The sequence below is a fragment of the Elgaria multicarinata genome, chromosome 23 (assembly GCF_023053635.1).
Source record: "Elgaria multicarinata webbii isolate HBS135686 ecotype San Diego chromosome 23, rElgMul1.1.pri, whole genome shotgun sequence".
NCBI lineage: Eukaryota > Metazoa > Chordata > Lepidosauria > Squamata > Anguidae > Elgaria > Elgaria multicarinata.
Genome location: NC_086193.1, coordinates 11,270,844 through 11,297,900, shown reverse-complemented (window position 1 = coordinate 11,297,900; position 27,057 = coordinate 11,270,844). Strand labels below are relative to the sequence as shown.

Genomic DNA, 27,057 nt, shown 5'->3' with positions numbered 1-27,057 from the left:
CGCCTCCTGGCTGTCGTGAGACCGGCCCTGGCTTCTTCCTCGGCTCGGATGCGCCGCCTGCATCCCTTCACTGCCGCAGTGCAATGCTGTCTTTGTGGTCCAGCCCTCAACCTTGAGCGAAGGAGCCACGATGCCCGAGTCCGCCGCCGGGCCGGAGAGCGAACGGCACAAGCGGGGCACGGCGGATGGCGAGACGGCCGCACCGGCTTCAGCCGGAGTCCTGGGTAAGTCGGGGAGGGGGGGTGCCCCAGTCTCCTGTCTCCGAGAACGTGGGGAGACCGCAAAGGTGTCCACGACCGAAATTTCGCCTGCCGAGGACTTTTGCCAAAGTTCGGCAAGGCGTGTTCTTTCGGTTGGGCTGGTGGCCGAATTGGAACCAAATAGGAACCGAATTGGAACCGGCCCGCGTGGGAAGGGCAGCTGTCGCCGGAGCACGACAACCGGGGTTGGAAGACACAGCCCTATTGTCTCACGTCCTGGCGTGACACCGGTTCGGCACACTCCCTGAGGAAGACCACCGCCCGGCCTGCGCTTTCGCAGCGCCGAATTTGGGGAAGGGGGCTCCGAAGGGTTTTTTTTTTACGGGGGGTGTCTCCCAACACTGCTCCCCCCCCGCTCTGCAGTGTTGTGGATTTTTACGCACCCTCGGACCCGAGAGCTCCTCCTTGTCTCTCTCTCAGCCTGATGTCATCCTTCTACAACACGGGGGAGGGGGGGCGCTTGGCCCATTCAGAATTTTTTTTTTCCGCCTCGTATGCTCGCGCCGAGGAGCGCCCTGATCTCAGCGGCGCGCGTCCTGCGGTCCACTGCGGATGCCGCCCGCTCCGTCTCTGGGGACGGCGGTGGCGGCGGGGTGGCGTCCGCAGCAACCCTGGGTAGCCTGTGCTGCTGGAAATGTGGACGGACGGACGGACGGACGAGAAGGGTGCCTTGATGTTCGGTACCGCCGAGGGAGAGTTCGAAACCGATCAGTCGCAAGGCCTTTGGGCCGGATAGAGCTGAGGGCCTCTTGGGTCCCCCACGCCCCCTCCCCGAAATCTCTCTCACACACACACACACATAAACACACACACACCCAATCCGGCTCTTCTCAGAGCGTCGTTTTGTGTGGAAATCCCACGTGCCTCTTTTGTCTTGCTGCTTTTGTACCCGTGGCACGGGACGTTGTTCCAAGCGGGTCAGGAAATGAGGCATTGCAAGGCGTGTGTGTGTGTGTGTGTTAAATGTACAGCTCTGCAGAGGGGGGGACTACATCTCCCATCATCCCCCAGCTCTGCGTTTGGGAAATGCTGACCTATAGAACCAGGAGCTTTTCTAAGGCCTGCGTTTTAATTTGGCTTCAGCCGTCGCCGGGGCCGGTCGGTCGGGGTTGCCAACATGCGGCGTTCGGTGAAGCGCCTCTCCCCTCCTCCCCACCGCCAACCCCATGCTGAAATGCGGAGGGGCCCGGACGAGCGCCGGCTCTTTAATTCTGCAGCAAGGTTGACCTTAGCTGGGCTCCCCCAAGGTTAGGTGTCGGAAAAGCCGTGGAGGATCCGGTGCAAATCCGGGCGATGGACCGGACCGGCTTGAGAGAAGAGGCGGAATACCCTCTGGCGTGCGTGATATTCTGCTGCACGAGAGTCGTGCAGGTGATGCACGAGGATTTGTGGTTTGCACGGGAGCCTCTCTGGATATCTTTCTTCGTTATCTTCAGTGATAATAAATACATAAAAACCCACTCCCCTCATCCCAATCTGCACTTTGCCTTAACCAACACCCATCATCCACAATCGGGGTGGCCAATCAGGGACCCTGGTAACCCAGAAGTGAGTCCTTGACTTAATCCTTGAGTCTGTCATGAATTATACAAGTGTGGGGCAGATCTGGGCCTAGTGTGTTTTTTGCAGAGCGCGTGTCTTATTTTTCCTCCTCTGGTAAAAAACCAGCGATGTCAGCCGGAGAGATCCTCGATGCGGAGCAACGGTGGGATCGAAACGATACCAGCCGCATCCACACCCAGGCCCATTTTTATTTTTCATCCCCCAAAGTTGAAGAGTATCCCTTTCGTCATTTCCAGTTTGCCGAAGCAATTCCGTTTAGCAGTTCAGAGGAGAAAGATGAACTTTGCAAGAGCTCACTCGCCAGAAACACAACCCCCCCTCCCAAGCTTTGCAAGACCTGAGCTGCTAGACCGCCTTCTGATGGCAGGTTATCAGATTCAGCAGGTTGCTTCATGCCGCACGCTTACATGGGAGCAAGTCCAGGCTGAAACCCGGCTTCTGAATTCTCTTCCGAGGAAACCTGTGGCATCTCAGTCGGTGTGATATTACAGAACTGCGCGTTCAGCCTTGCAAATGATATCAGGAGCTGGTCACAGGGAGTTGTCGGCAGTTGGCAGAAAGCTGAGCTTTGCAAGACGCACTGGCTGGTAGGAAGCTGAGCTTTGCAGAGCGCACTTGCAGTAGAAAGCTGAGCTTTGCAAGAACACACATGGTGGTGGAAAGCTGAGCTTTGCAGAGTGCGCTTGAGGTAGAAAGCTGAGCTTTGCAAGAGAGCACTTGCCAGATAATATGTGCAAGAGGTGAGCTGCTGGCGCGAAGCAGACGTTTTCGTACGCTACCAGTTAGTTTAATCCTCCTAGGGCGGCCTTGGTCCAGAAAGGCGGCTTGTAAATACTTTAATTCAACGAAGCCCTTTGGCGTGGCAAGGATAAGGTTTTCAGGACTCTACCCTCGGCTACCGATCTTATCTTTGCTGCCGTCCGGCCCCCTCCACCGAGACATTTGCTGCTGAGCCCTCAGCCTGCCAAATGCATAGACCGCCTCTGCGTTGCCATCTTCTGCCCACATTACAACTGAGCCAAGGAGATTTTGGGAACCCACAAAGCCCGGCCTGTTTTCCTTCATGGCTCAAAGACCAGCTGCCTTCGTTCCCTCTGAGCAGAGGCCCACAACCGGCGATGAGAGGGCTCCTTTGTCAAAACCCCGCTATCCCCGTGGGGTGGGGGGAGCGGGATGACGCGGTTATCAAGACCCCGCCGTTTCCTCTTTTCTTGGAATTTCCCCAGCAAGCGGGAACTGCAATCCCAAAGATGATAAAAGACCATGTTGGCTGGGAACTGTAGTCCCAGCCCTTTGGAGGGCGCCGCTTTGGGGAAGGCCGAGACAGACCCCTCGTAACAACTCCGTTCCTGGGTCAGGCCCGCGTCCAGCACCCGGGATGAAGAATCCCAATCTCCGTTCTTAACTAGAGCGTCCGAAGGCCGACCGTAGATCGGACGACGTGAACTTTGTGGGGTCAGCGCAAAATTCGGTCTTGCCCAGTGCCCTGTTTCCAACGGAGGTCAGCCTAGTTCCCCAACAGGAAGTCCACGAGAACATCAGAAGAGCCCTGCTGGATCAAGCCAAGGGTCCATTTAGTCCGGCACTCTTGACCAGGGACCCACAAGTAGGACATACAGCACCCTCCCACCCTCTGGCACCTGTTTCTCAGGTGTAAACCGCCGTGGGACGGAGAGGGTCGTTACTTTGCTAGGCTCGTTTTTCGCTGCAGCACGGCCCAATTCTGTCCCGCCTCAGAATCAAATTCTGCGCTTGTTTGAAATCCAGCCCACGGCCGGGATCCAAGAGCCACCTTCCTGGAGAGGAAGAACTCCGTGGGGAAAAGTCCTTCGGCCCAATTTCGAGGGATCGCCTTTCTCTGTCACAGAAGGGTCCCCTGACTAATTGTGCCACATTTGGGGGAAGGGGGTTGTTGCCATGGACGGAGCAAGGAAGACCACTTCCTCACACCCAAGTAATCCAGCTAAAATTTGCAAATTGATCATCTGAAAACACGATCACCCTTATGCATCAAGTTAAACATCCAGTTCCCTTTGACTATCTAATTTCTGTTTCAGCCTCTGCAAAATAAAAGGAGGGCAGAGGCAAATTAAATTCGCAGCAACCACTGGCATCAGGGTTAGCTCAAAGTAGAACCTCCACATTTAAAGATAGTCTATCTCTAAATGCCAAGTCCTGGGGTGGGGGGTACAATAAAAGGGGCCCGGAGAAGAGAAGATTGAGGGGAGATAGGATAGCTGTCTTTGAGGTTGCACTGATCAAGGGAGGCGAGGGTCAGGCTAGATGACCTCCCAGAACCCTCCCAATCTAGCTTTCTGTGTTCTTATTAAAAGAGACGTAGGTTTGCGGGAGCCGTGAGAGTTGGACGGAGCCTCCTTTGTAGGTCTCTGGATTACAGATGCTGCGGGAATTAGAGGGAGGGGCTGTTTCCTGCCAGCGTTACTTGTGGGCTTCCTGGAAGCATTTCTGGCTGTCCCCTGTTGGGAACAGGGCACTGGGTTAGATGGACTGTTTTAGTCTGATCCAGCAGGGAAGTGCTTGGCTTCACCGAGGAAGGGTGAGAGTGGAAGGCGGCAAAAGACTGAGGCCCTGCAGTTATCTGCAAGCTCCCTGGAAGAGGAGGGTTTTCCCGGACCTCTTTTCTCCACGCCAGTGACCTATTTAGGGCAAAGTAGTCTTGCTTCTCTCCAGGCGGCCGCATCTGGGAGGCGTGTCAGGCTTTGCACCTCGCTGGCTTTGTGCCAGAACTCGCACCCATTTCCTGCCCGTTCCGGTCTGACCAGTTATTTTGCGATGTCAAGCCTCCAGTCCTCATTGCTGCCTTCATTCTGCTGGACTCTAGCCCAGCTCCTAGCCTCCGACGGCCAAAGTCGCGTGGTCCGGCACATCCGGAAGGTCCCGGGCTAGGGGACGCTCCTTTGTGCTCCAGCTGTTTGGGACTATTTTATTTATTATCATTTTTAATCTGCCCGATAACCAGCGTTCTCTGCGGGCGGTGACAGCAGATTACAAGGTTCTGGTGCGACAGAAGCAGTTAAAAGAATAAAATGCAATGCAACTATTGGGAAGAATAAGAGGCTAGTAAGGTGGAAGTACAACCCCATGTTAGCTGGGGCTGATAGGTGCTGTTGTCCAAAACTTCTGGAGGGCATCCAGTAATCCGGAGCAGGCCTTTATAAAAGAATTAATTGCCTTTAGAAAACTTAGCATGCCTTCCAAGGAGTTCCAAACGCATGCACCCTCTCTCTTTCTCTCTCATTTTCACAACAACCCTGCATTGTAGGCTAGGTGGAAAGCAAGAGTGCCTGCCCAAGGTCATCCCTTCAGGACGTTGCAGGGATTCGAATCTGGTTCTGCTGGTTCTCCCACCGAGTTGGGAGCCAGAGTGGCATGGTGGTTAGAGCGCTTGGGTTGGGACCGGGTGCCCCCTCTATTCGGCCCTGGTTAGGCCTCATCTTGAGTACTGCATCCAGTTCTGGGCGCCACATTTCGAGAAGGAGGCAGGGAAGCTGGAGCGTGTTCAGAGGAGGGCAACCAGGATGATCAGGGATCTGGAAACAAAGCCCTGTGAAGAGAGACTGAAAGAACTGGGCATGTTTAGCCTGGAGAAGAGGAGATTGAGAGGAGACATGATAGCACTCTTCAAATGCTTGAAAGGTTGTCACAAAGAGGAGGGCCAGGATCTCTTCTCGATCCTCCCAGAGTGCAGGACACGGAATAACGGGCTCAAGTGACAGGAAGCCAGATTCCGGCTGGACATCAGGAAAAACTTCCTGACTGTTAGAGCAGTGCGACAGTGGAACCAGTGACCTAGGGAGGTGGTGGGCTCTCCCACCCGAGAGGCCTTCAAGAGGCAGCTGGACAACCACCTGTCAGGGATGCTTTAAGATGGATTCCTGCATTGAGCAGGGGGTTGGACTGGATGGCCTTAGAGGACCCTTCCAACTCTACTATTTTAGACCTGGTTCTAGTCCCCGCTGGGGCCACGGCGCTCACTTGGGTGACACTGGATGACTATGAGTCCTTACCTACCTCGCAGGGTTGTCGTGCAGCAAAGAATGGAAAGGAGGAAGACCGTGGAAGCTCCTTTCTGGAGGAAAAGAAGGCAGGGTAGCCATGTCATAATTAAGTACAGACGTAAAGAAATAAGGCTCAGGGGCACTGAATGTCGGGGGGAGGGGGTTGAGCCCGCCAGGTTGCAAATGGGATCTCCAAGGCCCCGGAGAGCGGCCCACATTTCCTACTTTGTCACTTTTCCCGTCCCTGTAGTCCTGCGGGTGTGTTGGACTTCAATTCCCATCAGCTGCAGCTGGCATGCTCCACGGCCAAGGACGATGGTAAACATCTCCACTGTTGCATTCCATGGACTTCTCTGTCCACCTGGGAGCCGGTTCAACAGCTAGGAGAGTGGCGTGTGTGTTGGGGATGCTGGGAGTGGTAGTTGTGGACGGGAGTTGCACATCTTTTTATGGAGGCCCGGCGCCCCCTGGTTCGAATCCTCCTTTCCGCCCAAAACGGGGCTGCTGGAAATGAACAGGGCTTGCAAGGGTGGAGGATCCGGCGCGCGGAGAGAGGTTGCCATCATCGGAGGAGGTTGCCATGGGGATGTCTGGCTTTTAAAATTCCCTTTCATTCCCCCCAGCCACCCAGCCTTGCCATTTTCTCATCGGGAGATGATCGCTCCGGGCTTCTTATAGGGAGGGGAGACCCTCCACCAGGTAAGGTATTCTGGAGCGACCCCTTGGATGCTTGGCCTGGGGGAGGGGAGGTCTCCTTGCCCAGCTGCCTTTGTTCAGGCGGTGGTTCAACAGGTAAACCACGCCGGGGTTTGCTCTGTGATTTTGGTTCGGATGAGCTATTCGTCTTTGTAAATCGATGAAGATGATTTATCTTGTTTGGGGCAGGGGGGGCGCGTTTCTCCTCTCTTAATTCTGGATTTCTGTACTGACTGTGCTAGGCCCTTCGAGATGGCTTTTTCTGGTGGGAGGACTCATACAATTAATAATAATAATAATTAATAATAATAAATAATGCTTCAAACGCTTGTAAACGCGGCCTCAGGAAAGCATGACAGAAATGCAGGGAGTGGGAAGCGACTCGCTGCGTTTCATAAATAAGGAAAATCAGGCTGTCTTACGTTTTTTGTCAGCTACCACAGAAGGCAGGATAGAAACATGATAGAGAATTCAATAAAATTGTAACACACTCCATTTGCTGCCCAGGGTTTGTTTTTCCCCCCCTCTCGCTGCTGCGAAACCGTTTTGAGTCACCACAGTGGGTTTACAACTCCCATCAGGCGGGATAGCCAAGGGTGATGGGAATTGCAGTCCAGCGACTTCCCGAGGGGCCGTGCGTCGCCCAGCCCTGCTGCAAATCAATCCTAGTAATGAAAGCTGCGCCTGTTGGATTTCTGCCGCGGGGGTGGGGTGGGGCTGTTAACAGCACAGCTTTGCAAAGTTAACCAGGGTGGGATTAGTGCAACCATGTGTGTGTGTGTGTGGATGGATTTTAATAGTTTCTCAAAGGAGACATGGCTGTACCACTAAGTTTAGTCAAGGACACTTGGCCAGGTGTCCTATTTTGCAGAAAGCAGTCCTCTCTTTTGGAGGAGCGGGCCCTCTCTTTGATCTTCTGTCCAGTCGATGTCTGGATTAAAGTCAGAGCCATAAGAATAGGGTAGTCAAGTGTCCTGTTTTACCCGGGACAATTCTCTTTGAAGGCGTCCTCTCTCTGAGGGTCGGTCCAATCCGGACGGGATGCCAATTCGGTTTTCCCCTTCAGCTTGCGGCGTCTTGCAGTTCTGTTTCAGTCGTAGTTCTTATTTCTCCGCCTGGCTCTTGGGCGGAATAAAAATGCAATAAATAAATAAATAAATAAATAAATAAATAAAATTTGCACCTACACATAGAGTTTTGCAGATGTAAAAAGTGCAGCAAAGGGCAAATCAAACGACCCAGGGGGCTGGAGCATCTCCCCTAGGAGGGGGAAGGTGACAACAGCTGGGATTGTTCAACTTGGAAAAAAGGAGGCTGACGGGAGACATGATGGAGGTGGACAAAATGATGCCTGGTGTGGAGAATGTGGACAAGGAGACCTGGTTCTCCCTCTCTCAAAATACTAGAACCCAAAGCAGGTCACCCCATGAAGCTGATGGGTGGGAGATTCAGGACAAATAAAAGGAAGGACTTCTTCACACAACGCAGAGTTAAACTATGGAACTCACTGCCACAAGATGTAGCGACGGGCACCAATTTGGAAGGCTTTCAAAGGGGGTTGGATCAATTCCTGGAGAAGGAGGAGGAGGAGAAGGCGATCCATGGTTATGTGCTTCCTCCAGTATCTGAGCCTGTCTGCACCAGTTGCTGGGGAACATGGGAGGGAGGGTGGTGTTGCACCGTGTCCTGCTTTGTGGGTCCCTCGGCCCTTGTGTGAACAGAGTCCTGGACACAGTCCGTGGTCTGATCCAACCTCAGGGCTCTTCTGAGGTTTTATGTTCTTAAATGCAATGCAAGCACTCTTCTTTTGGGGTGTGGGGTGATGCGTTTCCCATTTTCTCACAATGAAGAATTGCCCACACACACACACACACGTCTCAAGGTCTCACACTTGTGCCACAACATTGCTGCACCGGACTGAAACCCAAACGGTCGGGGATCCTTTCCAGCAATGCGAGAAACCGAGACCTCCCGACGGACGTTTTGAACCGAGACGCTGGCCTCTCAGACGCCGCTCGGATTTCAGCAGGGTCGGGGGTGGGTGGGGAACCTGGATGGGGGGGTGTGACTTCGGTTGGCGTAGGGAGCCCCGAAAGCCACATTTCAAAATGGAACGGAAACAGAGACTTGATGTGCAGAGCCGAATTTCTCTGGGGCCGCCAAGGCCTGGCCCACGAGGGAAGTGTTGATAGGTCCTGTACCATTTCGAACTCACGTGGATTTGTGCATTTCACCTCCAACTAAGAAAACGGAAGGAGCAACGGGACGCCTGGGCCAGTGTCCGTTCACAACAGCCAGATGTCTCTCCAGGAAACCCCGAGAGGAAGGTGTAAAGGGTGGGGTGTGGAATTCCAGCGTGACATCTGAGGATCCACTTCTGCGCGCGAGAGAAGAAAAGGTGGTCCATTCTCAAAACACCACATCCCCGACCTGGGACGGCAAGAGTGGGAAACGGGTCGGAGGTCAGCCTCAAAAGCAACCCCTCCTTTTGGTCTAACATATCCCCGGTGTAGGGTTGCCAACTTCTTTTCATCGGCTCAGCTCCTCTGCCCTTAAGAGCAGTCCGACGACGAGAAATCAAGTTGTGGTTGATTGTTTTCTCTTCCCGTGGCATGGGAATAGATGCGGGCTACATTTTGACAACTTCCTGGAGGAGAAGGCTATCAGTGGCTACTAGCCCTGATGGCTATGTGCCACCTCTGGTATCCGAGGCAGTAAGCCTGTGTTGCTGGGGAACATGGGCGGGAGGGTGCTGTTGCATTCACGTACTGTTTGTGGGTTGGCCGCTGTGTGGCTTTGTATTAAAGGCACAGGAGGTTACCGATTGGGGAGACAGCGTGGCACAGTGGTTAGAGTGTCAGACTCGGACTCTGGAGACCCGGGTTCAAATCCCCACTTGTCCATGAAGCTCTCTGGGTGACTTTGGGCCAGGCCCTAACCTATCTCGCAGGGTCGTTGTGAGGATAAAGCGGAAGGAGGAGGGTCATGAACACCGCCTTTGAGTTTTTGCAAGGGGAAAAATAGCAGGATATAAATGTAATAATGAATTAAAGGCTAGAAATAATATAACCCTCCCAGTCTTTGCAAAGGGATGTGCCTTGCGGCCGCCTTGAGTGCCATTTTGGGGTAGAAAGGCAGTGTGTGTATCAATCAAATAAATAAATGAACGTATTTGCTCCTGCGTTCTCTCTCCCCAGATAAGCTGTTTGGAAAACGACTTCTCCAAGCTGGGCGTTACATCATGTCCCACAAATCGTGGATGAAAACGGTGCCCACGGAAAACTGCGACGTGTTGATGACCCTCCCAGGTGTGTGTCGGGTGCCGGGGCGGCTGCCACCCCTGTTGGAACGCGATGAGTCTGGGCGCATTTTAATTTTAAAACTTAAAACTCCCTGCGCTTTTTAAACGGCTGGCAAGTGAGCAGAAATTGCCTTCCGCCACCGGAAGCCGTGAATGGGAGCTTTCCCCCTATCCGGCGTCCACCTGTTATCTCGGACTACAACTCCCATCATCCCCTGCCAGGAGGATGGGAGTTGTGTTGCAACACCCCCCGGGGGGGCGCCAGGTTGGGTGAAGGCTGTTGTAGAGGAATATTATTCAGCCGGGCTCCCCAAAGAGATGAGGCAGACGTGTCTCTGAATGCGTCTACACCAAATGTTTAAACTGGTTTGAAACTGGTTTAACAGTTGAGGCTCTCCCCTCTCCTCTCTCTCTCCTATTTTGGCTTAAAACACTTACTGCTAGTAACTAAGGACTTTGTAGTAATTTCCTATAGCGAGTCCTGGAGAGACAGATTGATAGTTCAGGAGTGCTGGAACCAACCCCACCCCGGTCTGAGTTTCTCCACCCCTGTATTACAGCCGTGCCGGTGATCTGTTTTGAAACTGGTTCCGGTTTACTATGCGTTCTTGTTCTCTGTTGCTGCAACCTTTGAATTTAAGGATTTGATCAGGACTGCAGTGTGTGTGTGTGTGTGTATAAAAATATGATTTCTAGATAGGAAGGGGGAATGTACTCCCAGCTGCAAGCTACAAACACTTAGCAGGGAATAAGGTCTGCCCATTTACCTGGGAGTAAGTCCCACTGAATTCGGTGGGGATGATTTCTGAATAGACATTCAGAAGATTGCACTTTTCAACATCGAGGATGCAATCTTGTGCATGTTTAGACAGGAAAAAAGTCCTACCCTGTGCATGTATAGACAGGGGGAAACTCCTACAAATCCCAGCATCCCCCAGCCAGGGAATGCTGGGAGTTATAGGACTTTTTTTCTGTCTAAACAGGCAGAGGATTGCACCCTAAGTGTGTGAAAAGTTCTTCCTGCATTTAGGCCTTTAGTCATCCTAATCACCATCAATTTAGCACGTAGGTCCCTTGACTTAAATTTAATCCATGTAATAAGTATCATCATAATACTTATTATGGGTGAAATCCAACATTGAAACGAGCGGGGCTTCCATTTCAGTGGGTCTTCTGTAAAGAGATCGTACGTTCGACGCTGCCCTCTGCTTCAACGTGATCGCCATGTAGAATGCTTGCATCTGTATCCGTTCGTGATAAGGGCGTCCTCCTCGCCTTTCCCCCCTAGAAGTGCCCAGCTTTGCAGACTACAAATTAAACTCAGTGTTGTTGTTGTTGTTTTAAAAAGATCAGGCCGCAGAAGAAGAGAAAACGGCGCTTAAAAATGAGGGCTGTTTGCGTCCAGGCAACCTGGAAGGGATGTGTCGCCTGCTAAGCGTGGAACATCACGTACAGGGGTAGTCTAGCTGCGAAACGTCCAGGGGAATTTTTGTTTTGCCTCCGAGAGGTTCTGGTGGCTCGGGAGAACAGGGCACGACCATTCCCCCTCCTTTTACTGGCAGCGAAAGGGAGGCAGCTTAGCATGGGCTGGGTGTTGGATGCTTGAAAGGAGACACCAGCCCGGGCCGGAAGCCAGACGGTAATGTAGTCCGGAGAGTAGCGGCTACCTCTCGAGCGTCTCCTTTTTTAATTGCTGCTCAGGCCGAGGTGCTGCCGGAGAGATCTTTGCAGAAGCATTCTTTTTCGCAGTGTGGAGGACGCTGCGCCACCCTGAGCCTGCCGGATCCATGGAGTGGAGAAGGTGGACAGGGAGACCTTTCCTCACCCTCTCATAATACTAGAACCCCAACGGGGTCATTATCCCATGAAGCTGATGGGTGGGAGATTCGGGACAAATAAAAGGAAGGCCTTCACACAACGCAGAGCGAACTATGGAACTCCCTACCACAAGATGGACACCAATTTGGATGGCTTTCAGAGGGGGTTGGATCAATTCCTGGAGGAGAAGGCGATCCAGGGCTACTAGCCCTGATGGCTCTGTTCTACCTCCAGTATTCGAGGCAGTAAGCCTGTGTGCACTAGATGCTGGGGAACATGGGTGGGAGGGTGGTGTTGCACCATGTCCTTCTTTGTTGGCCTGTGGACGATAGCTGGTTGGCTGCTGTGTGAACAGAGTGCTGGACTAGATGGACCCTCAATCTGGCTCTTCTTACATTCTTATTAACGCGCGAATTTTGTATCTTACTGCCTGGCTGCCCTCTTGAATTCTTCTTCTGCCAGACACCACGGATGACCACACACTCCTTTGGCTCCTAAACCACATCCGTCTGGGCATCCCCGAACTCATCATCCAGATCCGGCAGCACAAGCACACCCGGGTCTACGCCTTCTTCGTCACGGCGACGTACGAGAGGCAAGTCACGTCCGGAGGGAACAGGGATGGGGTGTGTGTGTGGCAGCAGTGGAGAGAGAGGGGAGGGAGCATGAGAATGCAACCAGAGAGCACGGTGGTGCATTGGACAGACATTTGGGAGGATGTTCCAGCACCACAACCAAATTTCGGTGAACGGAACAGCGCAAAGCTGGATAATTTCCCTGTTAAACCCTGCTTTTCTTATCCTGGTGCCCTTCGGGTTGGGGGGGTGGACTACAAAGCCCATCATCCCTGGCCATTGGGATGATGGGAGCTGGGGCTGATGGGGCTGATGGGAGATGAAGTTCCAGACGTCCAAGAGGGCCCGGCCCGGTAGGGGAAGGCTGGATTCTCTGAACAAGCAAAGCTAAGACAGAGAGAGAGAGAGAGAGAGAGAGAGAGAAAAGCCGCGGGTGTTTTTATGCTTGCCATCTATTCAGTCTTCTCCGTATGCCTCCACCTTTGGCAGTTTGCTCCGGGGTGCAGATGAGCTCAGCTTGCGGAAGCCGGTGAAGGCGGAATTCGGGGGCGGCATGCGCAGTTTCTCCTGCGAGGAGGATTACATCTACGAGAACATCGAAAACGAACTCTATTTTTTCACTTCTCAGGTGAGTCCGGCAAACGCGGTGTAGCGCAAGCGCATCGATTTTCCAATCGATTCCCCCTAAGGAGAATCCGGCTGGAACGGATTAGAGAAGGGGGAAGCAGGGATTTCTGAGCTGGGCTAAATGCTCCGACAATCGCTTCGAAGCTCGCTTTTTCGCTCACTCACGTTTTCGACCAGTTTTCCATCTCGTTCCAGCAGGGAAAGTGAATGTTTTGAAAAGGAAAAGCAGTTCTGTACATAATTGTCCAAAGTCCACACTTTCCTCCCCTTTAGCTAAAGCATGAAAATGCATATTTTGGGGGGAAATGCACATTTCAAAGCGTGCTTTTTCCTCTTTTTTAATAAAACACATTTTTCGGAAAAAGCATTCCTGCTCACCTGCGCGGTCCAAATTGCAAGCAGGACGCGTCCGCACAATTTGCAGACACAAACGAAATTCGTTTGAGTCCCTAGATCAGACCTGAGTTGCCAAATCTGGCATCCAGCAGAGGCTGAGTAGATGCTTCCAAGAAGCAGTTGACCTTGGAGGAAATAGGTGAAGCCCGTTTTACGTTGCATGAAGGGACATTTCCTCTGCTGCTCGGCTGGGCTGAATTCACTTCCTCCCTCCTGGAACGTTCCACTCAGCATTTGTCTCAGGTCAAGGGTTCAGGGGCCGGTGGGAATGTTAACAATACAAAGGATGAGGTTTACTGTGTTTACAAAGTTGATTGGTGCAGGATCACTGGTGCCAAGACGACTGGACTTTGGGGCAGGGGCCTGGGTTTCCTTCAGGGTGAGGCTCCGAACGAAACAGGGCGTCCCTCCTTCCCGATAGCACACTTTGAAGCGATACACATTGCGATCTAAAGACGGAGGTTTCCTGTTGACACGGGTGTTGAACGAGTTTCGGCTCTAGGGGACAGAATTGGAGTGGGGAGGCGGAGTGAAAGGCAGAAGGGGGTGGAGTCAAATAGCCCCAAATACCAACCTATTTTATCCTTAGGAGAGACATCTCAGTCTTTCATAACGGAGGGGGGGGGGGACGCACAAAAGCTGAGAAGCCTGGGGGGGAGGAATTGCGACTGCTCCGGCCCGTGGGCCGGACGTTCAACACCCCCGCTGTAGGAGCCCTGAACCCAGAGTCGAACATGACCCCGCTGTGTGCTGCGTTCTAGTCTCGGCACAATGCTGAAGTATTCACTGGTTTTTCCATCCGGCTTCCAGGAACGCCAGAACGTGATCAGGTATTGGTTGGAGAACCTTCGAGCCAAGCAAGGCGAGGTGCTACACAACATTCACTTCCTGGAAGGGCAGCCAATCAGTGAGTGGGGATTGGGACCAATCAGCGGGGCGCCTTAGACGATGAACCCGCTTTTTCATTGATTGGTTTTGCACCAGCTTTGACATCTGGCAAACCAACTCCTAACCTGTGTTGAGAGTCTCCGAAATTTAGGGCAGGTTTTCAATCCCTGCTTCTAAAATTAAACGTCGTGTGGGGGGTACTTTTTTGTTTGCTTGTTTAAATGTCACACACACACACACACACACACATGCACACACACTCGCAGAGTTATAAATCATTCTGTCATTTTTAAAAACTTTCTTTTGAAAGGGAGCCCACTAGGCTGCCTTGGCTTTGTTCTGTTTTAACAGAAAGGGGTTCGACATGACACCCAGAGAAGTCTCTCTGGGTGCCTACCAGGTGCCTTGCCCCTCCGAATTTTAATTTATTTTAATTTAATTTTAACTCATTTTTTTAACTGGGACGTTGGCATGTTGCAAAGTGAAATTCTGCTTTCTAGCGACATCTTTATTTGGGTTCAAAAGTGCCGTCCCGAAGCAGCCATTTTGAGAGAGCGCCCACGACGCGCTCTCAAAATCAGCCCCTGTGGTGGGGTCAGCCGGTCCCAAATTACCCATGAGGAAAACGAGGGGCGTGAATGGAGTTGTAGTGGTCCCAACGGATCTTCGCTGGCAAGGCAATTTCAGCAAAGCAATTAAAAAAAGAAGAAGTTAGCTCTCAACTTGCCAAATTTAGATGCTTTTATTCCTCATTTTCTCCCCCAGTCCTCACATTCTAACTGCCTCCGTAATGGGGAATGTTGAAAAGTATTCTAATTAAATGCAAATTGCCCTAATTAAAGGTACATTGAATTAGGGCAATGTAAATACCAGTGATTGTGGGCTGTGTTGAGCAAATGAAACTTGAGGCAGCTATTTCTCCGCCTCAGCCTTTTAAGACAGTGTTCCCCAGCTTAATTAGATGGGGCTTGTGGGAGTGGTACAGCCAACAGAAGTGGTACAGTCCCAGCAAACCTTCCCTGCTTGGTTCTTCAAATACTTGGAAGGTTGACACACAGAGGAGGTCCAGGATCTCTTCTCGATCCTCCCAGAGGGCAGGACACGGAATCATGGGCTCTGTGCGACCTCCGGTATCAGAGGCAGCAAGCCTGTGTGCACCAGTTGCTGGGGAACATGGGTAGGAGGGTGCTGTTGTACCGTGTCCTGCTTGTGGATTCCTGGTCGACAGCTGGTTGGCCATGTGTGAACGGAGCACTGGACTACATGAACCCTGGCTCTGATCCAGTGTGGATCTTCTGATGTTCTTAAATATAGCTCTGGGCGCCCTTTTTCCACATATAAATGCATTTTCTGCATCTTCCCTGCAAGACGAGCTACGTCCAAAAGCTCCCCAAAATGTGGATTTGGGTACCCAACTGTCTCAGCTCATGAGAAGGATCGGGACGCGTGGTTAGGACACATCCGTCAATGAAACCCTCGCCAGGGTGCATTTTTCACCTATCCTAGTTGGTCATGGAGCGGTTGACCCGCTAGGCCATGGCATGGCCAAGGAATGACGTCCCCCGGGTAGCCGTTGGTGGTGTGGGGAGATCAAAAGTGGTTTCCGGGTTCTCGCTCTGCTCCACCTTCCACTTCTCTTTCCTCAGTCCCTGAGTTGGTGGCCCGTGGGATCCTCCAACAGGTCTTCCCCATCCACGAGCAACGGATCCTCAACCGGCTAATGAAATCTTGGGTACAAGCCATTTGCGAGCCTCAACCTCTAGGTACGTTCCCCGGGTTGGGAATCTTCCACGTGTGTTAGCAACGCCCCGCCTCCTCCAGGCTTCAAGCACTGTCCATTTGTCCCCTCTGACGCTGCCTCCCCCTGTTTCTTCCCTTCCCCACCCCTCCCCAGATGAAATCTGCGACTATTTCGGCGTGAAGATCGCCATGTATTTCGCGTGGTTGGGTTTCTACACCTCGGCCATGGTCTACCCGGCGGTTTTCGGCTCGCTTCTCTACTTCTTCACGGAGAACGACCAGGTGAGGGCGCGAGCGTGGGGCGGGCGTCTGCACTTCCCCCAGATCCCATGCTTCGCTCGCTGCTTTGCCGGTGGGCTCCTTAATCCCATTAGGCCATGGATCTGCAAGCAAAGTGCTGGAATGAGGAGGCGCTGGCCTGTGCAGTTTCTGCTCTTGTCAGCCTTGAGAAACGACAGCTCCCTCTTGCAAGAGCAGGAGGGCACGGGATGGGGGTGGGAATCAGGGTGGCTCCATCCTCTGCCTGGGGAATAGCCCACTCCAGGAAAGAGGGACGGATATGTACCTTGACACACGACGTACAACAACAGAAAATGTCAAAGGGTTAACTAAAATATATATATATAATGTAGAGCCGGAATAAGAGCAGGAAAGGGCAACTGAAATGATCCAGGGGCTGGAGCATCTCCCTTAGGAGGGAAGGTGACAACAGCTGGTTCAGCTTGGGAAAAAGGAGGCTGAGGGAAGGCAGGGTAGAGGTGGACAAAACGATGCCTGGTGTGGAGAAGGTGAACAGGGAGGCATTTTTCTCCCCCTCTCAAAATACTAGAGCCCAACGGGGTCATATCCCATGAAGCTGATGGGTGGGAGATTCAGGACAGATCAAAGGAAGGACGTCTTCACACAGGGCAGAGTTAAACTGTGGAACTCACTGCCACAAGATGTAGTGAGGGCCACCAATTTAGATGGCTTTCAAAGGGGCTGGAAAAATCCATGGAGGGGCAGAAGGCGATCCGTGGCTACTAGCCCTGATGGCTCTGTGCTCCCATGACTATCAGAGGCAGTGAGCCTGCGTGCACCAGTGGCTGGGGAACATGGGTGTGAGGGTGCTGTTGCATCACGTTGCTGTGGGTTCCTGCTCGACAGCTGGTGGGCCCCTGTGTGAACAGAACACTGGTGGGACCCAGAAGAAGAAGAAGAAGAAGAAGAAGCCGCCACCAGGGACGGGGTCTTCAAACCTGGGAGGTGGAGAGTTCCAGAACATTTCTGTTTACATTTTTTGAAAAAGGAATCCAATTGCAGCCCTAGTTTGAGGCTGGTGGGTCCGCTTTGAGTGGGGACTTCTGTCCTGTCCTCTGTCAATTGTTCGTTCCCCTCCCTCCTCAGACCAGCCGGGACATCTGCTGCGTCGTCTTCGCCCTCTTCAACGTGGTCTGGTCCACGCTGTTCCTGGAAGAGTGGAAGCAGCGAGGGGCCGAATTCGCCTACAAGTGGGGGACTTTGGACACCCCTGCGGAGTCCATCGAAGAGCCCCGGCCGCAGTTCCGGGTCAGTTCCGGGGCGGATCGAGCAGTGAACGTCTGGGCGGCGGGAGGGTTGGGTCTCTTTGGGGTCGGGGTCGGCAGCTGGCTGCCCTCCTGCCAGGTCTGGCTTATGAAAGAGGCAGGGCTTCTTGGCCCGTTAGATCTCAGCGTCCGCTCCCTTCTGACCATTTCAGAGCAGCCGTTCTTAACCTGGTGCCCTCCAGATGTGTGAAGGGGGTGGGGGGACGTTGTGGAAAGACAAATGTCAACGAGACCCGGAGAACCGGTTGAGACGCCATCTTGTTCTCCTCCTCCTCCTCCCCTGGCAGGGCGTGAAGCGGGTCAGCCCCGTGACCAACGCCGAGGAATTCTACTACCCGCCGTGGAAACGGCTGCTCTTCCAGTGTTTGGTGAGCCTGCCGGTCTGCGTCTTCTGCCTCTCCTTCGTCTTCCTCGCCATGCTGGGCTGCTTCGAACTGCAGGTGAGGAGGGATCGTGGCCGTGGCGGCCCAAAACATTGACGTGGGAGGGGTAGATTCACATTGTTAGCTTGTAGAACTTGTTGTCGTGAGATTTGTTAGAGTGTTTAGAGTGGAAAGAAAGGAAGGAAGGAAGGGAGACAGAAGAGAAAAGAGAAAGAAAGAAAAAGACAGGACTAAAGGAAGAGACAGAGAGGAAGGAAAGAAAGAATTTGAGCCTAGCTATCCATGCTCTGATAACCTCTCGTCTGGATTACTGCAAGGCGTTATACGTGGGGCTGCCTTTGAAAACGGTCCAGAAACTTCAGCTGGTACAAAACAGGGCAGCACGCTTACTAACAGGGACTGGCCGACGAGACCACATTACGCCAGTCCTTTTCCAGCTTCATTGGCTGCCAGTCCAGGTCCAGGCCCGATTCAAAGTGCTGGTACTAACATTCAAAGCCCTAAACGGCTTGAGGACGGGTTATCTGAAGGAACGCCTCCTCCGATATGGACCTGCCCAGTCCTTAAGATCATCCGTAGGGGTCCTTCTCCGTGAGCCCCTGCCAAAGGGAGTGAGGCAGGTGGCTACCAGGAGCAGGGCCTTCTCTGCTGTGGCACCCCAGCTGTGGAATGAGCTCCCCAGAGAGGTCCACCTGGCGCCTACACTATCCTCCTTCCGTCGCCAGCTGAAGACCTTTTTATTTTCTCAGTATTTTAACACCTAATTCGACTTAAATTTAAACTTTGCTGTTTTAATTCCATATTTTAACCTATATCAATTTCTGCTGTGTGGTTTTTATCCCGGTTGTGCTTTTTATATGGTATTTTGTATTTGTGTTTTTAGACTGTGGGTTGTTTTATTATGCTTTTCATGGGTTTTAATTTTTGAGAACCGCCCAGAGAGCTTCGGCTATTGGGCAGTATAAAAATGCAATAAATAAATAAATAAATAAATAAATAGAACCTCCATTTTTCAGGGCAGACTACCATATATACATTATATTTGATTTGATAGATTTATATACCACTACACATATTTAGAAACATCTCTGAGCAGCTTATATTTTTATTAGTTGTATATTAGGGGTGTCTTAATTCCCCCCTTCTCTTTTGTGTCTTCCCCCGGACAGGAATTTGTGATGAGTATCAAAGAGTTACCGCGGGTCGTGCGCTTCCTGCCAAAAATTGTCTTGGCCGTCATTGTCACAGCCTGCGACGAGCTGTACAAAAAGATTGCCTACTGGCTGAACGACATGGGTGAATATCCACGGATCTGTCGGGGTGGAGGTGTATTTTTTTTTTTTTTTTTTTTGCTATTATGATTTGGCCCAAATTGGCAATTCCTGCGCATGGCTCTCGAATTGCCGATAGCGAAATCTAACCACCACCACCACCCCAAAAAAGGTTGCAGTGCTCGGACATTTGACAATGCGAGGTTTACTCGGAAGCAAGTAAGTTGAGGATCGGAGGCACGGACTTGGAGGTCTTCGTTTTACACTGATGTGCAGCGTCCGTCACGGACGGAGATCTCTCTGGCCGTGATAAGGAAATAAGGGGAAGTAACCTTGCGTCCCACAAGGTTTGTAGTGCAGGGCTACAAACCCCATCTTCCCAATGGACCGGCTGTCTTGGGTTGATGGGATTTGTAGTCTGAAATATCTGGAGGACGGCAAGTTGGGGAAGGCAGACGCCTTTGGAGAACACTTGCCGAATGTTCAGATAGTTAAATGTTCAGCGACGAAACTCGGAAGGTTTGGGGTGGAGGGAATTCAGAATGGATCGGTGCGCCTCTGGGGCCCATTTTAGGTGGGTTTGGGGAACCCCGTCACCCCAAATGTACCACCTTGATGTACCACCCCAAATGTACCACCTTCCTGTCACCCCTCCCGTCTCGTTGCAGAAAATTACCGCTTGCAGAGTGCCTATGAAAAAAACCTGATCATTAAAATGGTGTTGGTAAGTTGCACCCGTCTGTGTTCCCTGCGCCCTTTGCAGGATAGGGCCCCCGCTTTAGAGGCGGTCCCCGTGAAACACAGGACACCGGGGGGGGCGACGACGCGGGGTTTCCTTGCTTATTCCGTCGGCTCACTCCCTCTCGCTCTGCTTGCCTCCCAACAGTTTCAATTTGTAAATTCGTACCTAAGTCTTTTCTACATCGGATTCTACCTCAAGGACATGGAACGCCTCAAAGAGGTACGGACTTCAGCAGCCTAGCGGAGCAACGCCTGCCGGAGCAGAGAGCAGCGTGGCAGGGGATGGTCTGGGATGGGAGGAAGGAGCCCTCCGTAGCAAAGCCACACCCACGTACGCTGGTTGGGCCCCATAGGGCCACAGGCATGGAGGACCTTGAAAACCCACAGAACTGGAACGTCGCCTAGGCTGGAGGGCCGCGTCCGGCCCACGTGTGGCCCTCGTCCAACCCCACTTCTCCGTTCACCTGGGGAATCCCAAAAGATGCATCCAACAAAGCCGTCATTTTGTCCACCCCATTTTATTTCTTCCATTTCTGATTTGGGTTTGATTTTAATTTTTCATTTTCTTTCTCCATCTGTCTGTCTCTCTCTCTCTGTCCTTTTCGTCTGTCTGTGCCCCCTCCCACAGCTCCTGCTGATTTTCTCTCTCCTCCAAAGCCCCGTGCGTCAGTTCAAAGGCGCCGTCCTTCCCTCCGTGACGCTCCAATTCCACCTCTTCCTCATCTCCTTTAAGGGCCTGCTGAGTTTTGGCTGGCAGCTTTGCACCTCCAAAGTACGCGCCCGGAGCGTAGAGGGGGCCGCCGCAGGGCGGCGGGGTGAACGAGATAAGTTGGCCGCGGAGATCTCTGCTTTTATCTCACATTAGGCGACCTGGTGCAATGCCATAAAGGCTTCCATTCAGGCGTTTTAGCAGCGTTACCAAAAGTACTGATGGTGTGTTTTGTGACCTGCTGAATGCTGGTCAGAAAACACACAGCCGTAAAATCATAGTTCCTTGGCGGGCCAGACGCAAAGCCCTCGCGGCCCATCAACGGCCCGTGGGCCGGACGTTGCTCACCCCTGCTTTAAAGCCACAGTTTTGCTTACATCATCTGTTCCTTTGCCAGATGAAAGAGGTTCCAGCTAGAAAGAAATGAAGTCCTAAACCTTCCTGGCTTCTTCTTACACTGACCAGTTCAGGTCACTTTTATCATCTAAAGGACAGGGCGGTTTCTTCTCATCCAATCTAGCACCTGAAGAACTGCAATGATTTTAGCGTGGATCTCAAACTTGCTGCAAAAAACAACAACAAATGAATTTGAGTTCTGCGTTAGTTCTTGGTTTCTCCCAAGTGGACCCACCCGAGGGAAGTTAGGAAAAGGTTTAGCCTTTGGCAGCTTGTGCCCTATGACTTTTTAAAAAAATGTTTGTTGGTTTATTTGCTTTGGAAGAGTCAAATTTGTAGCTGGCTTTTCCCTCTCCAATCTGTGATGCCCAAAGCTGCAGAAACAAATTTAAAAACATCATAGAATCATAGTAGAGTTGGAAGGGGCCTAGAAAGCAATCAAGTCCAACCTTCTGCTTGGTGCAGGAATCCACCTTAAAGTATCCCTGACAGATGGTTGTCCCGCTACCTCTACGGTGGGAAAGCCCATGACCTCACTAGGTCATGGGTTCCATTGTCATACCGCTCTAACAATCAGAAAGTTTTTCCTGATGTTTTGTCATACCGCTCTAACAGTCAGGAAGTTTTTCCTGATGTCCAGCCGGAATCTGGCTTCCTGTCACTTGAGCCCATTATTCCGTGTCCTGCACTCTGGGAGGATTGAGAAGAGATCCTGGCAACACAACAATCAATTATGTATCAGTAGTTACAAACTTACATCCAGTTATATGAGAAACAGATAAACTAAGGGAAAAGAGGAGAAAGATATCAAAGATTTGGTGGCTAAATCGTTCAAATGTAAGAATTTTGTAAAGGGTCACTTATTTCTCTGAAACATTCCTATTTCATGTTTGCATTTCATAAAATCATAGAATCATAGAATAGTAGAGTTGGAAGGGGCCTATAAGGCCATCAAGTCCAACTCCCTGCTCAATGCAGTTGGGGTGATAATTGGCTTTAAACAAGATCTGTATCAGCCTTTCCCAACCTCCAGGTTATTGGACTACAATTCCCAGTATTCTCCATGTTCAGGGATGATGGGAGTTTTAGTCTTACAAATAGAAAGTAGATCTCCAGATGTTGGGACTTCAATCCCAGCATTTCTGCCCATGGGCTGTGCTGGTAGGGCTTTCTGGGAGGAAGTCAAAAACATCTGGAGATCTACCTTCTGCCCACCCCTGGCCAAAAACATCTGGAGGGCAGCCGGTTGAGGAAGGCTGTGTTCCATTCACACGCTTCTTTCCTTCAAGAAAAAAGGATTTCAAGACCTCTGCCCATAGTCCCACCTTCCAAAATGGACACTTTGCCCGACGTCTTCAGCCCATTGCTTCATTTCATTTCTGTATTTATTTGAAGCCATTTTATACCGCTCCTCAACCTAAAAGGTGTCCGGATCAGTTTGCACATGATCCACTTTTTAAAAGAGAAAAGAAAAAGCAGTGTGTGTGTGGGGGGGAATCCTGCCCACAGGTTTACATCCTAAAAAGACACAGCACAAAAGGACGGAGGGGAGGGGAGGGAAGAGGAAAGAAATAGCATGGTCCTTCAGTGGATGGTAGAGGTGGAACAGCCCCACCTGACTCCCTCGTCTCCCTCTGAACAGCCCACTGGAATGGCTGCGGGGATACCGTGGAGAGGGTGCCCACGGTACCCCCAGGACCCCTCTTTTCTGACACGTGCTTTTCCTCTCCCAGATGCTGGCCACACTCCTCATCACTCGCCAATTCCTGCAGAACGTCAAGGAGGTGTCTCAGCCCCACCTGTACAGCAAGTTCAAGCGGGGCGACCTTAGCCTGCAAAACCTCCGTGAAGTGGCCCACACGCTCTTCCGGCTGCTGACCCAGAAGTACACGTCGGCCAAAAGCCACGGCCCCGAGCCTCGGCCCCGCAGACCGGGCGGCCCGCCGGCGGGCCACGGGCTGGATCCGCCGGAGGCTCCGGAGGGGGAGAAGAAATGCCTCAACGGCGGCTGTGGGGTGCCCGAGGAAGAGGACGAGGAGAGGAAGGAGTCCGACTCGGAAGACGAGAGCATCATCGACTGCGGGCTGAAGCTGAAGAAAGTGAGCTTCATCGAGAAAGGTAGCCGCAAGGCGGGGGAGCTCAGCCTGGATGAGGTGAGCTTCTTGGAGGAGGGCAGCCCCACCATGGTGGAGAAAGGCATGGACCCGGCCTCCGTCTTCGAGTTGTGCGAGGACGACGACGAGAGCGACGGCGGCGGCTCGGGAAGCCCCCTGAAGGGCCTGCTGGAGGCCAAGGACCCCGCCGTGGTCTTGCGGGCCAGGAGGACGCGGGCCGCCAAGAATCCCGTGGAAGGCGAGGAGGACGAGGACGAGGACGAGGAGGGCCGGAAGCCCTCCAGGAACTCCTGGATCGACCCGCCAGAAGAGATCTACGCAACGCACCTCGCCCAGGCCGAGGTGGAGAGTTGCATGAAGAAGTACGAGGTGAGCGCTTCTGTTTGGAGGGCGCTTGGAGTACGCCGGGGACAGCCCCCCGCAGATTGCAGATCGCCCCATTGGTCCGGATGATACCAAGGGGACGAGCCCTTGCCTCGAAGCCCCGCCCTCAACTGTAACATTATCTGGCTCTGCCCACTTCTTTGTGGTCTTCTCTTTGTGCAGAAAGAGGCATGGAGCACCGTGCTGTTCTCTCTGGACGGAGAAAGGGACTTGTCCAGGGCTTGCGAGAACCTGTCCTGCAGGCCCCGGCTAAGTCCAGAGAAATCCCCGTGATATCTCCCGATCACTGGTGAGGCGGCAAGCCAGTCTCACTGGGAAGAGTATTCCACGAATGAGGGGGCCACTACAGAAAAGGCTCTTTTCCTGGCAACTGCCCATTGTGGCCGACGGCACTCAGAGAAGAGCCTGCGAAGATGAGTGAGGTCAACCCTCGCTACTGACCATGCTGGACAGGGCTGGTGATAGTCGTAGGCCAAAACGCCTGGTGGGCCATAAGCGGCCAAACCTTAACCTAGATCTTGTCACAAGAGAGATGGCAAAGAAGGTTGGTTGTGTTTTTCGTGGGCGTCCTCGTTCTCTCGCACACACGCATCTCCTGTTTTTTCTCTCCCGCTCTATCCCGTGCCCCCGATCCAGGACACTTTTCAGGACTACCAGGAGATGTTCATCCAGTTTGGGTACGTGGTCCTCTTCTCCTCCGCCTTCCCGTTGGCCGCCATGTGCGCCTTGATCAACAACATCATTGAGATCCGGAGCGATGCCTTCAAGCTGTGCACCGGGCTCCAACGCCCCTTTGGGCAGCGCGTCGAAAGCATTGGCGAGTGGCAGGTAATGCCTCAGAGAGGGGCCTTCTCCCTCTTTCCTGTGCCCATCCCTGTAGGGCTAGCTTGACTTCCAGGGCACACAGAAGGCGGGAATTAGGGTGAGGAAGAAACGTAAAAGTATCTGTTGGGGTCCGCCTTACGGCAGTGGAGGGACAGAGCTCAAGGGATTTGGGGTCACCTCCAAAGGCCTGCTGAGTAAAGCAGTCCAGGATCCAGGGAATTCCAGGTAACAGCTAGGTTAGCGTGAAAATCGCCTGTTCTCTTTTCATAGAATCACAGAGTCGTAGAGTTGGAAGGGGCCTCGAAGGCCATCGAGTTCAACCCCCTGCTCAATGCAGGAATCCACCCTAAAGCATCCCTGACAGATGTTTGTCCTGCTACCTCTACGGTGGGAGAGCCCACCACCTCGCTAGGTCATGGGTTCCATTGTCAGAAAGTTTTTCCTAATGTTTTGTCGTACCACTCTAACAGTCAGGAAGTTTTTCCTGATGTCCAGCCAGAATCTGGCTTCCTGTAACTTGAGCCTATGATTCCGTGTCCTGCACTCTGGGAGGATCGAGAAGAGATCCCGGCCCTCCGTTTTTCTTAGAAACTGCCCTTATTTTCCATCTGCAGAAAGTGATGGAGGCGATGGGGGTCCTCGCCATCGTGGTGAATTGCTACCTGATCGGCCAGTGCGGACAACTCCAACGCCTCTTCCCGTGGCTGAGTCCCGAGGGAGCCATCATATCAGTGGTGGTGCTGGAAGTAAGGGCTTTGTCATGGATCCCCCCCCTCCCACCACCACCCCTCTCCCCTCTGCCTTTATTTCCTTAAAGATCTGTTATACATTTATTCACTTAAAATAGTTCTACGCTGCCTTTTGTGTACGACACACCCAGGCAGCGAGCCAGAGTAAAGCGACAATATGAATAGGCGTGATCGCTAACACCAGGGGGTTGGACTTCAAGCCGCCGGTGGGCCAAATCCGGTCCTTCGGAATTCCTCAGGTGGCCCCGCCCACTTTTCCCAGTCTGCCAGTCAATTGGCAGTTCCCCAGCTTTTGCGCGGGTCCCGATCCCCTCCATTCTAAAAGCTTGAACGCCTCCCCTGAGAATAAGTTACTAGATCTTGTTGTTAAAATAGGTAGATATTTTTAGCCCCGCCTTTTGCCTCTGCCCCGCCTCTTTTGGCCCCGCCCACAGCTGGAACGCAGCACCCCGTGAAAGCGAATTTCAGCTCCCTTCCCTGGGCTCGTGTGGCGCAGAGCGGAAAAGCAGCAGTTTCTGCAGCTGAAACTCTCCCCACGGCCTGAGCTCGATCCCAGCGGAAGCTGGTTCAGGCAGCCGGCTCGGGTCGACTCAGCCTTCCATCCTCCTGAGGTCGGTAAAATGAGTACCCAGTTAGCCGGGGGAAAGGTAATAACGGCCGGGGAAGGCAACGGCAAACCACCCCGCTATAAGGCCTGCCAAGAAAACGTCAGCGAAAGCTGGCGTCCCTCCAAGAGTCAGTAATGACTCAGTGCTTGCACGAGAGGTTCCTTTCCTTTTCCTTCCCTGGGCTTTATTTCTGTATTTCTGTGTTTACTCGCTTGCAGTATTTCCTGTTAAGCGCGACATATCCGGCTGGCGTACAACGATCACATCACAATGTATATAATCATTGCCTCTAACGCTGCACGAGTTGCAATGAATATTACATTGCGACGAACGTTACATTCGTTGTGCGAATCGCGCGTCCAGAGCTCCTTTGACTTTGGGGCTGAAATGCTGCGGTTATTCACAGCCGGCAGAAAGAGATGGCTGGCTGGGATTTGGGGGGGTGCTTTGCCGTTGCAATTTGTCCCCGATTCTTCTCCCCCGCAGCATTTTGCTCTTCTGCTCAAATACGTCATTCAAGTGGCGATCCCGGACATCCCGGCCTGGGTGGCGGAAGAGATGGCGAAGCTGGAATACCAGCGACGGGAGGCCTTTAAGGTGAGCCCCGCGGGGTTACGATCCGCTGCCCTTTCCACTAAGGCAACCCGGCACCCTCCGTCAATGTAGGGAGACGAAGCCGGGAGACGGGGTTCCGGAGGCGGGGGATCTTTACCCTGTTCGCTCCACTCTCCCCGCAGAAACACGAGCGGCAGGCCCAGCACCACTTCCAGCAGCAGCAGCGGCGGAAGCGGGAGGAGGAGGAGCGGCAGCGCCACGCCGAGTACCACGCCCGGAAGGAGCGCGAGGCCGGCCGAGAGGAAGGCAAGGCGGACCCCGGGGGCGTGGAAGGCGGCCCCGAGAAGAGCCAGGCCAAAGGCAAGGGCTCTGGGGGTTCGGGCCATGGGTCCGAGAAGCCGAAGCGGCCCAGCTCCCTCTTGGCCACCAACAACGTCATGAAGCTGAAGCAGATCATCCCCTTGCAGGGGAAGTTTTTATCGGGGGGAGCGGGAGCGGGGGGCGCGGCGGCGCAGTCGCCCACCAGCACAGACAACAAACTCCCGGGATTCCTCAGCTTCAAGTTCTTGAAGTCCCCCGAGACAAAACGGGAGGCCACCACGGAGAAGGTGCAGTCGCCCACCAAGCCTTTCAACCCCAGCAAACTGTTCAACTTCAGCAAGTCGGAGGGGGGCAACGGGGCCCAGCCACGGCCCGGCCCCTCGGCAGACGCAGGCGAGAGGCCTCCGGCCAGCAGGTCGCACCTCAATGGGTTGCCGGACGAGGAGGGGTCCGAGGAACCGGAGATCCGAACGCTGGAGGAGGACGAAGGGGGGGCGAGCCACAAACTCTAACCCCTCGCTTGGGGGGGGAAGGGTGGGGGGCGGGGGCAGGG

The 27,057-nt window shown here is 53.0% G+C and overlaps 1 protein-coding gene across 1 annotated transcript; it reads left to right on the top strand.

The window, feature by feature from the left end:
• The first annotated feature begins 81 nt into the window (after positions 1-81).
• On the top strand, positions 82-27,024 carry ANO8 (anoctamin 8). The gene is made up of 18 exons (XM_063146868.1): positions 82-224; positions 9,736-9,846; positions 12,120-12,243; positions 12,722-12,860; positions 14,066-14,162; positions 15,790-15,906; positions 16,038-16,165; positions 17,270-17,431; positions 17,736-17,888; positions 19,001-19,127; positions 19,771-19,826; positions 19,989-20,063; positions 20,472-20,615; positions 22,682-23,431; positions 24,083-24,274; positions 24,886-25,017; positions 26,115-26,225; positions 26,366-27,024. Exons 1-18 carry the CDS (start codon positions 131-133, stop codon positions 27,014-27,016), a joined length of 3,363 nt encoding a protein of 1,120 aa, XP_063002938.1. The 5' UTR covers positions 82-130; the 3' UTR covers positions 27,017-27,024.
• Positions 27,025-27,057: the final 33 nt, after the last annotated feature.

What these genes read in the sequence shown, in the direction of transcription:
- ANO8 (XM_063146868.1), top strand. Translation starts at nt 131, where the DNA reads ATGCCCGAGTCCGCCGCCGGGCCGGAGAGCGAACGGCACAAGCGGGGC. An exon ending in CGTGTTGATGACCCTCCCAG is followed by an intron (nt 9,847 to 12,119) that starts GTGTGTGTCGGG and finishes TTCTTCTGCCAG; the next exon opens with ACACCACGGATGACCACACA. An exon ending in ACATGGAACGCCTCAAAGAG is followed by an intron (nt 20,064 to 20,471) that starts GTACGGACTTCA and finishes CCCCTCCCACAG; the next exon opens with CTCCTGCTGATTTTCTCTCT.